The 13,889-nt window shown below is 37.6% G+C and overlaps 1 protein-coding gene across 12 annotated transcripts in view; it reads right to left on the bottom strand.

Annotated features, from left to right (window-relative positions):
• The window catches only part of MEF2A (myocyte enhancer factor 2A), a 60,104-nt gene extending 46,840 nt beyond the window's left edge, over window positions 1-13,264 (bottom strand). For all 12 annotated transcript variants that reach the window (XM_050903175.1, XM_050903174.1, XM_050903184.1 and 9 more), the window contains exons 1-2: window positions 13,071-13,264; window positions 7,009-7,212 (exon numbers count right to left, since the gene is read on the bottom strand). In XM_050903175.1, the coding sequence (XP_050759132.1) occupies window positions 7,009-7,212; window positions 13,071-13,124 (258 nt within the window). In that variant the 5' untranslated portion in view covers window positions 13,125-13,264. The remainder of the gene's footprint in view (window positions 1-7,008; window positions 7,213-13,070) is intronic.
• Window positions 13,265-13,889: the final 625 nt, after the last annotated feature.

Genomic DNA, 13,889 nt, shown 5'->3' with positions numbered 1-13,889 from the left:
CTATCTAGATTGGATATACCAGGTATCCACCAAGGACGGAAACAGTATCAATTAACTGAACAACTTTCTCATCTCATTTTGTATGTGGGCATCCATGTATATTGAGATACAATTCTCAGATCTTCAATTTCATATGAAGTTCACCCATAAAAAAAAAGCTATGAAGCAATTCAAGTGCTACCAAAATACCATAACATCCCATGGTTAACAAACTACTATACTGTATGACACATCATTAACAGTTTAAAATACATGTTCATAATCCATAGCCTGGAAAAGCAGCAATGCTGGGGAGGTGGAGAAAACTGGATAAAAAACAAAACCAAAAAGCTTTTGATTTATAAACATAGTGTTTCAACACCAACTTTTCTGTTTATGCTCCCCACACTGTTACACTTGTCTCTGGCATATGCTCCATCTGGCTCTGGAGATGCATCTGCTTCTTTATGCTGCAGGGTCTACATGTGCAGATGAGCTCTACATGCTTACTCAAAGCTACGATCTGACAATCGCATCTCTGATACTATATATGTCTAAGACTAGAGAACATGTATTGCTCCGATAACAGCACTTCATTAAAATTTTGTGAAAATGCAGAGAAATAGCATGCCTGTTTGGTATTTTAATGCAAGATGATGTGCTGAATACAGCTTCTGTAAGATTAAACCGGCCTATTTACACTACTCTAAGTAGCAGCAGGTACATTTACCGGCTTTCTGTCTTGTTTCTGTCAAAACTATGACACGTCCACTATTGCACCAAGCCATCAAACACGTTACTTCGAGCAGTCAACAGCTCGATGTCCAAGTGGAGACCAGTGATGAGCGGCATTCTCAGGGGTCGGTAATGGGACCGGTGCTGTTTAACATCTTTGTCGGCAGCAGGGACAGTGGGATTGAGGGCACCCTCAGCAAGTTTGCTGACGACACCAAGCTGTGTGGTGCGGTCGACGCGCTGGAGGGAAGGGATGCCATCCAGAGGGACCTTGACAGGGTTGAGAGGGGGGCCCATGAGAACCTCATGAAGTTCAATAAGGCCAAGTGCAAGGTCCTGCACGTGGATCGGGGCAATCCCAAGCACAAATACAGGCTGGGCGATGAGTGGATCAAAAGCAGCCCTAAGGAGAAGGACTTGGGGGTGTTGGTTGACGAGAAGCTCAACATGACGCAGCAATGTGCGTCTGCAGCCCAGAAAGCCAGTCGCATCCTGGGCTGCATCGAAAGACATGTGGCTAGCAGGTCGAGGGAGGTGGTTCTCCCCCTCTACTCTGCTCTCGTGAGACCCCACCTGGAGTACTGTGTTCAGCTCAGGGGCCCCAACGTGAGAAGGACATGGGCCTGTTGGATTGAGTCCAGAGGAGGGCCACAAGGATGATCAGGGGCTGGAGCACCTCCCCATGAGAACAGGCTCAGAGAGCTGAGGCTGTTTAGCCTGGAGAAGAGAAGGCTCCGGGGAAACCTTAGAGCAGCCTTCCAGTACTGAAAGGGGGCCTACAGGAAAGCTGGGGGGGACACCTTCTGTCAGGGAGTGTAGTGACAGGACGAGGGGTAGTGGCTTTAAACTGGAAGAGGGCAGATTTAGATGAGATGTAAGGAAGAAATTCTTTACTGTGAGGGTGGTGAGACACTGGAGCAGGTTGCCCAGAGAAGTTGTGGATGCCTCCTCCCTGGGAGTGTTCGAGGCCAGGCTGGATGGGGCTTTGAGCAACCTGATCTAGTGGAAGGTATCCCTGCCCATGGCAGGGGGGTTGGAACTAGGTGATCTTTAAGGTCCCTTCCAACCCAAACCATTCTATGATTCTAAGATTAGAGTCAGCATTTCCCATGTTAAGAGTTCTAATACAAACATCCAAATCACTTGCTGTAACTTACACCAAGAAACAATTATGATTATTCCAATACAGCAGTCTTTTCACAAGAATGAGTATGTTTACAGTAATTACATGATATAGTTTAGGATAGATTTTCTTTTATACTTTTTAGTTACAATTTTTATTACATATTATTGCATATTTCAAGGACAGCTGTCAATATTTGAGGTATAACCTAAGCCTTATACAGCACACTATACTATACTGAAAACAGCATTAAACTATACAGCACAGAAGAGGCTCATTAACTGACACCTATCTGAAATTCTCATGGGCACAGATGCCAGCCAGCAAAGTAGGTCACATTAGACAGGCTCCTAAAAATCAAATCACCTCAGTTTGATGAGGTGATACGATGAAACATGCACAACCCACCCACGGCCAAATGTAGGTGAAATAAACCCTGTTTTGCTGTATCACTCAAGGAATATCAAAACTTGGAAAAGAGATAAAAAGTCGAGCTAAACAGGCAAGAAGAGCCTGTGTCTTCAGCCCTTGACTCCCAGAAAAAGTGAGGCTGGAAGAGAGGGAACAACTGAACAACTGCTGCTTTCTGAGGCCCTCTTGAAGAACAGAAGGACCCAACATGGAAGTGTTACCTTGTAGATAATCTGTAATAATCTTAACATGCCCTACACTAAAGACGATTGAGTATGAGTGCCTGTTCATTTACCTCTTCCTTTGGATCAAAAAAGGATGAACGCTGAAGGTCTCAAATTGTCCTTTACATATAAAACATTTTGTTGACCATATGGATACAAAATCCTGACAAAACCTGAAATTCTTCCCATTTTACTCTGCAGAAGTACTCTACTTCTTTCTTCAGGAAAAATAATTACTTGCCAGAATAATGTGTTACAGAAAAAAAAGTCCATGAATATTAAAGCATCAAATGCTGTAACACCTACGGCAAGTCCTTCAAATCATAGGCAGTACTTCAGTGTAACAATCTTCAACTGTGCCATTATGGCTTTGTAAAACTAAATACACAATCCTAATATTTCAAGAAATCAAAGCACACACTGAATGAAAATTTCACTTTTCAATATCCCTATATGGTCCATCTAACCTATGCAAGAACACTAGCTTTCACTCAGATAACTATGAAAAAAATAAGACGAATGAAACATTATCGTACAACAGAACAAAACCTCTCTCATCTGATGTGAAAAGGACCATATTCTTCAAGAGCAAGAAACATGAAAGAATTTTTTTGAATGATAATTTGTATTTCTGAAATTGTATGAAAAAGTTATTTTGGAATTTCAACAGAAGATACATTTTTCCCTTCCATGAGGCTTAAAGGAAACATTAAACTCACCACCTCTTGAGTAAATGCCTTTTACTAAAAGGTCAGGAGATCAGCAACCACAAGCAAAGTTTCACTGTCCTCACCAACATCAGCTGTGTTCACCTTCCACATTAAGAGGGATGTAGAAATTAATTTAAAAAACCTGTTAGAGCAATTGTGCCTGATCCTGATAAGCAAGGAAGTTTTTTCACAGACCCGTGTATGTTCTGAACATTTTGAGTGTTTCAAACGATCCTATTTTCCCTATTCACCTCTTTTTTCCAATGCTGTAAAATAGATTCAAACAGGAAAAAAGTCAAAGATCACAGAGGTTGAGTCCCAGCTCAAAAATGCCACACATTATCCTTTAAAACTGGTTACAAGCCAGTCATAACATCATCTCCCTTCATTTTAAAAGTACCAAATGGCACGGAATGGACCATCCCCAAGTATACTACTGATAGTTAGAAAACTAAGCTTACATTAAAATGAAATTCTGTACCTTGCAATTCCAGCTATTCAAAAGTCTATGATTCTGCCAAGATGGCTGAAAAACCATATTCCTTACACCCATATCAGTTACTGGTTAGTAAGTAGCTACAAAAGAAAAAAAAATTATGACAACAAAAACTCATGGTAAGAAATAGGTAAAGAAGCCAACAATTTATTGATAGGTAGACTGTTTAGAAATTGAATAGGGGGAAAAAAAAAAGGGAGGGGACAAGGAAATATTACAGAAGTTAAAGAAAAATGGGACCAACAGAAACACACAAAAGGCACAAAAAATTAGAAAAGAATAGGTACAGGACAGCAACAGAGCATTCTCATCTACAATAACATGTACAGTGAAAGACATAAGGGCACGTATCAAAAAAAATTCTAGTATTCATTTAAGATGCCAGTGCTCTCCCTCCTACTATGTTTTCACACAAACGTTCCAGCAGCAACAGAAGATACCAAGCTCTAGGCATATAAAAGCAATTCCTATGCCAAAATTGAACAGGAGGCAACTATAAGGGGAAGATGTCTCATCAATTTCACTTAATCATTTACAACATTGCCATCTACCCAGTACTGAAAATAAGTAACAGTAGATTTGTTTCTTCCCTTATACAGCTTCCGAGCTGTGTAGAATTAGCTTTCCTCCTAGCACAGCAAAAAAACCTCCTGTCATGCATATCAGGAACACAGTGGGTCAAGACTAGTTTCACGGTGAGCCTACATCACAATAAATACCATCTGTCATATTCAAGGAGGCAAGTGAATTACTAAAATGTTAACTACGATATATACATTAGCCGTAACTCCATGAAATGGAATTACTTATTCTAAATTGGTTTAGCATGTACTTGACAGTTTAGAGGGGTTTTTGCAATTTTTATTTGTTAAAAGTGTATTTCTACATAGGCACAATAAAGAGAAGCCATTTTATGTTGGTCTTTCAGAACATTTCCAAAATGCTGGTGCTGTAACTTCACCTCTATCATGCCACAAGCATCTGTCAATGGTGAAATTACATGAAGCAGTGAGCTTTTGGCAACTTGCTACTGCTTAAATACAGAATTCTTACTCTTCCCCCATCTCATCTCTTCTCCCATGTTCCTCCCTACCTATGCTGTACCTGTCATTGCATCTATTCCAAAGCACATCACATTCTCCATTGAACCAAATCAGCTCTGTTGTAAAGCAAAAAAAATAGATAATTTTCCACTGAAAAGCAATGTTTTTCTAAATTAAAGACATTATTTACTTACAGTGGGAAGCAAACCATCCAAACCCAACCATGGATGATATCTCTTAATTGCCTAAAGAACAATGCTAATAGACTACGAAGTTACCATACAGGCAGAGCAAATCCAAAAATGCAATCAGTTGCAAAAAATGAAACTGCAGAGTATCTCTCTGAAATACTGTACACATAATTTTTTTTTCCTGGAATCCAACAGAGAGAAAACATCACTCTAACTTACATATATTGAGCTTGTAAATATTTCATCCTACTGACTTAACTTTCCCAACCAGAACACAACCATAAACTTAAAAAACATATTTTCCCTGCAAAAAGATATACACTCCCCTTTCTGGCTAAATAACTTTTTCCTAAGGAAAAAAAAAAAAAAAAACAAACCCAAACATTTCAAGCAGACTAAAGAGTGCACAGGGCTAATCTGAAGAGACTGGGAGATGCACTCCTAAATTATACTATGTTTGAAAAATGAGAGTAAAGTCCCAAATCTCACACTAGTATAATACAGTAAGCCTATAGAGGAAAATTAGAAAAAATCTGCAGACGAGTCCTTGCATGTTCGCCCAGAATAGAAACCATATATGCACTTGGGTACCGACTGCCCTTTTTTTATGTAGTTGCCAGGGGTCAAATGCTTGACAGTGGCAAAAAAACCCACCAACAAAAAAAACCCAAAACAACTACAGGCAGCCTCACTTACAAGTTATTTTGGAAGAGGTTCTTACTCCTCATGATGTGAAGAAGCACTATTACCACAAGTCATAACAGAAAGAGGCCTTAGATGCAGAACAAAAATCCGCCTGGCTAACCGACTTGCTTGCATCCCTTATCTCAAATTCACGTCTGTCACAATCAAAAGCTCATGTTGAAAGAACTAGGTTTTCCCTTCCTCTACAGTCGCTATCCCTTATTTATACTAATCCAGTGACTAAGTAATACTCCTTCAACTCCAAAGCTTGTATTATCCCTCTCATTAGTACTCAACGCTGAAGACAGAAGTTGGGAAGGTTTTCTTTCGGATCATAAAAGGCAGTTGACAAATTAGCAGAGAATCTTCTCAGAAAGAAATATAAGGCATTTGTCTATTTCTCAGTTTTGTCAATCTGATTTTTGCTTGAAAACTTATTTGCAAGATCAGCTAGTATCCTCCCTGTACTCTGTGATCCCCTTGGCAATAGACTCTTCAGCTATACAAGGCTAATCACTATTCCTAAATCATTCCTAAAAAGCAAGGCATTTGTTCAGAAGACAACTTCGGAATTTAAATGAAACACTTAAGTCAGCCACCTGTTTTCGTCTATTTACAGGACTACTGGAGACATGACTCTAATCTGAAATGCAGTTACAGTACATAAAGGCTCCAATTGCCAAGAAAATCCTTGATTTCTACTGCACCTAATTTAGAAATTATGTTCTGGAAAGAGTTTCTATTTAAAGTACAAGCATAATAAAAGTAGACGAAACCAATACCTTTGAGTAAATATATTCATGCTATTCTATTACTGCAGAAACTGCAGTCTTTCTACTGCTATGTTTTAACTGGCATACAGAGTGACTGAACAACAAATTTAATTAAGTTCATTTGTTCCACAGATTCACTTTTTTGGTTTTTTGGCTGAAGAAGGGGCAGCACAGGCTGTGGCTGATTTGAGCCGTGTGCAACATTTGACTGGTAAAGTGGCTACTACCTCAGAAGAGAAAAGGGGCCAACTGTAATTGTCTGTTAGGCTGAGGGCACTCTTTGGACCTTATTCTCCATCCAATTGATTTTTTCCATGAAAACCTTGAACACTTCCCCCCCTCCCTCCCCCAGAAAAACAACCATCTTTCACACCTCTATTTCCATTGCCAAATGTGGTTGAAATCAAACATGTTTCCCAGAAACTGGCAGGGGGTGGAGGGCAGATGGGAAAACAACATGGCTGTAAAGATGACTTATTGCCTTAGAGAAACCAGACTAAAAGCAGTAGTTTACATTTTATGACAAGGTTTTCAAGTTATTAAATACATTTGGTTAAAATATCTTAAAACACTCTATATTGCTCTATATCTGAAGTATTAAGGAGATAAGAAAACTGACGTGTCTTTTCAAATTGTTACCTCAACGATATCTGAGTTGGTTCTGCTTTCATGGGGCTCGTTGTATTCTGTGTATTTAAGTAGAACTTTGTCCATATCAGTGCTGGCATACTGAAAGAGTTTGTTAGAGCTGTTAAAAATGATGAGTGCTATTTCACAGTCACAGAGTACACTCAACTCATATGCCTTCTTCATTAATCCAAACTTCCTCTTTGTAAAGGTGACCTAGAGAAGAAAGAACAATGATTACTTTTTTTTTTTTAAACACGACAAGGGTTTGAAGGACTATAATCAAGCATTCAAGGAATATACCAATTGAGCCTACACTATTTATTCCTACTAACAAGCGACATAACTGAACGTGTGTACAAGCTTAAAGAAGAACGGCCTATCATATTTGGGTGTCACTTTTAGGGCCAATGCTCTATATTAGACTAAGCTAAACAATCACACCCCCCAACTCTTCCACTGGTATATAACTACCAAGGAGAGGGTATATAACTACCACGGAGAGTTAAAGTTTGTAGGATCCTCTAACTGTTATTTCCCTCTGTTCAACCAACATTGACTTTCCAGGTATCATAATATTTTCTTCTGTGATGATTAGTTATTCTGTAACTAGTTTACAAGTTACTCACAACCTTTAATGCTAATAAAAATCAAAGACAACAGCAATATCAATGGAAGCAACACTGTTACTATGTAACATGATTTCTAATTATGCAAAGCTAAGAAATATTCTTATTTTGTTGCTATTAAACCATCTAATCAGATTCACTTATACTTTTAAGTTGTTTTCTGCCACTTGGGAACATCATGAAACTACCATTCTGTCCAATTAGAACCACTATAGGGAAATAAATCCATTACAGACCATCACAAAGGAGCATTTGCCCATCAGGGAAGGGGGAAAGACGCTTAGTTATAAAAATCACCATCAATTATGAAAAAAAAGTTTTAAAAAATTATTCCTTTCACAAGATTTCAGTCACAAGATTTCAGATACAAGAGTATCAACGTATTCGACATCAAGTTGAATCAAACACAGGTCTGATGCTAAGGCCAACTTTTCTTAAAGGACAATATTCTTACTAAACATCCTCTTAAGTGTCTCAAAAAGGCACTTAATCTACTACTATGAAGTTAACGTTCTGAGATCTTTTAAATAAAGATGCTATTTTTGGATCTAGCCTTTCAATCTACGCTTCAGTATTGAATGGAACATCTCTGTCTATGGCCACATTCACGCCCCGATATTACAATTCAAAGTATACGCCTCTGTGACAGGTGAGTGACCTACATGCCCTACATGTTTAACAAGCAACAGTCAGTATACTTTTGCAAGATAGGAATGAAGTAAAACACAAGAAACAATCAAACCTGTTTTATGGGTTTCTATAGTTTAATACGTTAATTACCTAGGTGTACATTTTGGAAGATGGATGGGAAAATTCTGTGTATACACACCTCAAGGCATTTTTTCCTGAGATTAGTATCTCATGCATATTACTTTTTTAATACTATCCATAATACAGAATATATACTATCCTTCCCACCACATAAATAGTCTGAGGGATGCAGACAGATATACTAACAACACTGTGTACCTAGCATGCTGACAATAACTGTATTATTAAAACAGTATATGCATACTTTGCTCTTCCACCACATATGTTTGCAAAGGTACTGTGGACGGAGATTCCTCTCCAGCTATAAAACAGTATCCACGTCCATCAAAAAAAAAAAAAAAACACCAAAACAAAACCCACAACCAACCACAAATCTGTTTTATGTGCCCCCTCCCCCCAAAAATGAACTGTACCTATGACTTTTGAAAACCTGGGTTGTTAACACTTAGCCACAGTAGGAATGGAGGTAATAAACAGAAGACCTAGAAAGATGAGAATATGGAATGTTGGGCATATGATAACCATAGTTCCACCTAAGTTCCTGTGCAGTGTTTCTAACTTAGAAGCTTCTTAGGTTTAAAGACCACTAATCACAGAGTCTTTTGTGAGGCTTGAATAATCCATGTTCAGATGAAAAGTGAGTACTTACCATAAGTTTTTTATTCAACCCTTTTAAAGCACGTTTGGTGAGAAGCTCCATTAAGATACAGCACTAACTCTGAAACAATTTTATGTAAGAGTGCTGTAACACATTCAAGGTTCAACTAGGTTAAGCAGATCTTTTTACCTACTTATTGTTTAACAGTTACAATACATTAGTGAGACAAGATGCCAAAACATCTGACAGACTTTACCTTAATGCATCTTCTGTTGGTATTTTATTTTCAGTTATCAATTCAACAAGTTGACCAAGTACAAATGTAGATTTTACTGGGCTGTACTTTTCCCAGATGCAGGTGGAAATTTTACTATCCACATATAAACACAATACAGTCACTTTTTAAAAACAGATCTTGTGTAAGTCTCCTAGCAGTTTTGTCACTTTACACATGCCTCCTTTCATAACACTTGGGATTTATTTATCCTATCTTGGATGGGACATTAAGAATCACTTTGTCTGGATTCCTCTGGGGATTTGCGGAAACTGTGGGGTTTTTAAATAGCTGTTGTTCTTCTTCTGATACTTCAATTACAAAACACTTAAGAGATAATTACCTGACTACAAGCAGGTATAGACAGGTACTACTGTTTAGTTTTTGTCAGGAAAAAGGCGTCATAAACAAGATGTGTGCGTGCTATATTACTTTGAGAAGTCATTAAAAGAAAAGACTGAAGGCTTAGTTCCACTGAGGACCCATATGATCCTGGACAAGGGATCTTAACTTCTCTACTGAAATGCTGTCTTTCTCACCTCTTGTAAGGCTATTTTACTTGTGACATTCTCAGCTAGCATTAATTTCTCACTTTGTGTTTGGACAGTGCTTAGCACAAATTCCACTATCACTGGAGTCCAAGCCTTACCTTAATGCACATAGAAGAAAACTGAGTTTATAATAATCTAAGAACTCAGAAAGCAGAATATTAGTTCTGCAAATTTCTTTTTTTTTTTTCCTTGCCATTTAGGACCACACTAAAACCAAAACTATGTATCTTTATTGCAGGCCAATGTCTTCCTCAGCACCATTCTAATGTTGCTTCGCAAAAAACAGACGACGAGGAGAGAGCAAAGGCAGCAAGACTGAGCTCCTTTGATATCTAATTTACTGTACTTTATTCTCCTCAGCTTAATGAAGATAAATGTCCGACAGCTCATTCAAGCAGATAAAACTGCTTAATTAATAATACAATGACAGTCTCATGACAATTGTAATCCCTAAGTAATGGTCTATATATTCTGTTTTGAGCTCACATGCAATCCTATCAGAAATAAGATGCTTCTGATAAAACAGTTGCTTTTCTTCCCACATAAGTTATATGAACTTGCTCTGCAGGCAAAGCTCTATCCCATTCTACTCATATTTTCAAACAAAAACACCTAAACATCATACTAAACATCTAAACAGGACATCATATGCATGTTCATGACTGACCTACTAACTAGCTATGTATGCCATAGAAAAACTGAGAGCACACAACTGAACTATACTTTCCGTTCAGCAAAACAAACCCTAAATGCCCTCCTTATCTGGGCCAATGAAAAAAAATTCTCAAAAGTAAATTAATACCTAATAAATATCCAGTGCATCAGGGCATTTTAGTATGCTAAAACTCTACTTACTAGCTACCAAAACCACAGGACACCAGTGGGGCTGAAGAACACCATCAATACCTCTACACATAAAAAATCTGGCTCCACTAACAAAAGCTATTTAATCTCTTTAAAACCTTTTAAAAACAAGATGCAGTATGTTATCATCTCTGAGTTTCCACAGAAAAATCATAAGGCAAGCCTAATTCCATTTTGAAGTTAGAGCTCAAAGCTTCTTCCTAGTCACTAAAAAGCCCAAAAAAGTGCTAGCCAAAACACAGCCAGAAACAAAACTTAGAATTTAATCCCCATATTTTGCTTCAGTTACAACGGTACAAGTGGGCTAGAATTTGATACAAATGCACTAATTCTCCTCCTCTCCATTGTTCCAACCTGAACAATGAGATGGAGATCCAAAAAAACCAACTCCCCCTGAAAAAAAACCCACCACACCAAAGCCAGGGTATGGTATAACGATATTTGTATTTCAAGCAGAACAAAACCAAGGTTGCCCAACTTACTCCAAACAAGTTAAAAAAAGGGGAAGAGGTATCAATTTCCACCTCTTCAACATGCCTGAAGTTCTAGAGCAAGATCTGAAAGAACTGAATTTATCAATTCATCTACTTTTACTACATGTACTTAAGACATTTATCTACATCAAAAATACAGTCATGGTGTGATTAAAGCTGTTCAAACACAATACTTGGCTTTCTCCCGAACGCCAATAATACTCTTCTTGCTATATATAGTCTTCCAGAGTTTACATAGCTTTAAAGTGATACAGGGAGAAAAACAATCCTGATTTCACAAACAAAACAATGGGCTCTGAGCTGATGTGTCAGCAGCAAGACAGTCTCATGGAATTCTGACACTACCCCAACATCAAGTTGATGCTCAGGAGAAGTTAAAAAAGCAAATCAAATACTAGGAAGAGAACAGAGAACAAACATCAGTACACCACTATATAAGTCCATGTTTTGCACGCATCTTGAACACTGTGCAGTTCTGGGTCCCTTTGCCACCAAAAATAATGTAGCAACACTCAAGAAGGTTTAGGGAAAAGTAGCGAGAATGGTCAAAGGTGTGGAATAAATTCTGTATTAAAACAACTAAGTAAGCTACGGTGTTTCAGCCTGAAAAAGCTATTTTAAGAGAAAATAAGAAAACATGGCAGAGGTCCACAGCGTAACAAGCAAGACAGACAGACTAGATAGGGAGTGACTGCTGCCTCTTCCATACAAGAGCTAAACAACTAGCATAACCATGACAAAGTGTAAATGAAAAGGTGTTTCTTGAAACAACAAGCAATAGACCCATAAGAAATCCTAGCCAAAAGATGTTGTAAATGCTGCAACTTTATAAGGGCTCAAAGGATAACTGAACAAGTTCACTGGCGGGGGGCGGAGAAAACAAACAAACAAAAAAATCCATTAATGGTTACTAAATATATGGAAACCACATCCAGCTCAGGAAATCCCTGAGCTAAGAATAGTTAGAAGCTGGAAGAGGATTAGAGTAGTGTAACGTGTGCATCTCCATCCTACACTTATTTGCTTATGACCATCATTGGACAAAAGATACTGGCCTAGCGGCATCTTTGGTCTGACTTACTATGACTATTCTTAAAGATCCTAAGTCATTCCTACAATACTTTTCCTTAAAAACGGTAGCTTCCAGATACCTCACTATACATTTCAATATCCATTTAAAATTTTATTTCGTATCTCATGTAGCAATTTAGAAGTTAAGAAGAGAAACTACTTCTACAGAGTCATCAACTTTTGGTACATCTCTTTATTAGGGCAAGAGCAGCCAAGTAAGCAGCTTTCCCTAAAACAGTGCACTTTTGAGTGCTCTTCCCTTTTGACTGACAATTTTTAAAGACTGTTGTAGCGAACAGCTCTTACAAGGAATATAAATCAATGCTTTTAAATAGAATCAGGTTAACAAAATTCATTACTATATCCAAACCACTGTAGATCATTGTCCACAGCTATGTCAAACTCCTCTGTCAAAGAGGCTGCAGCAAATACTGTTACTACATCCTTTCTGAATTTCTCGTCCTTTCTCTATCTTCATTACTAAGTGTTCCTAATAGCTATCAGATCAAGTAAGGTGTCTGTTTCAACACAATCCTCCAGTCTACTGGAAGTACAGACGAGGGTACCATTTAAATAGGAATAGTTTTACAGTGAATTTGATGTAAAGTAGTAATTGATATTACTTATAAATAATAATTTTCCCTCAAACAGTAGTAAAACCATTGAGACATATTTCTTATTTGTATTCTGGTAATGCCATCTGCAGATACATGAAGACAAAGCTCAGCTTTAAAAGAGTGAATTAAGATAAATGTACTCAAAGTTTCCATTCATTTTTAGGATTACTGATGAACTTGTTCATGCAGACTCCTTGTTTCTCACCTGTCTGTTCCGTTCATCCATTATTCTTGTGATCTGTATTTTCTTTCTCCCCATTTTCAGCCTCTTCTTTCTTTTGCTTTGCAATCCAGAAATATACTAATCCAAGAAATGTCACTCTTCAGTATTCTAACACATGATACAGTTTTCTTTTACTTTGCCTTCAGCTTGAGAAAAGGTTCCTATTTCTTCTTATAAGCACCTAAAAAATAAAATTTTGAAAAAATTAATTTACAAATTACTAAAGAGGAAGCATCACTAAACACTTGTACAGCCATAAAACATGTGCATGCACAAAATAATTTCAGTGAAGAACCAAGTATTTTCATTAGTAAAATACTATACTGCATACTTTGTTCCAATTAAATAAACTCCAACTAGTTTGCTAGATTCTACCTACAAACTACAGATTTGAAATGACCAGTAACTTCATACATTTTCAATTGGATGCCTTAAAAATTTACAGTTGTCAAAGGGGGTGGTGCTCACCACTCTAAGCTTTAGGCCTTGAGTTATCTGAGGCTTCAAAAATTTACCCACAAAGTTTTGGTAAACTTCATTATTTTAGGAAACCTTATAGAGAAACCACTTTGTGTTTCCTGTTTCTCTTGTAAAATTATCATCACAATAATGAAACAAAGCCATGAGAATATCAAGTTTCTGTTCCTAAACTAAATTACATCTCATTTTGTAAGACAATATTTGGGGTTTCATTGGGAAGCAGGAGGGAGAAGGAAAGAGAGAATATCTTTACTTAAAAAGGATAAAGACCACAGAAAATATTTTCGCAACAGAACTATTTCACAGCTACCAAGACACCAA

Source organism: Gymnogyps californianus, chromosome 11 (genome assembly GCF_018139145.2).
Source record: "Gymnogyps californianus isolate 813 chromosome 11, ASM1813914v2, whole genome shotgun sequence".
In the NCBI taxonomy this organism is placed as follows: Eukaryota; Metazoa; Chordata; class Aves; order Accipitriformes; family Cathartidae; genus Gymnogyps; species Gymnogyps californianus.
This window is presented reverse-complemented; position numbering and strand designations above follow the sequence as displayed.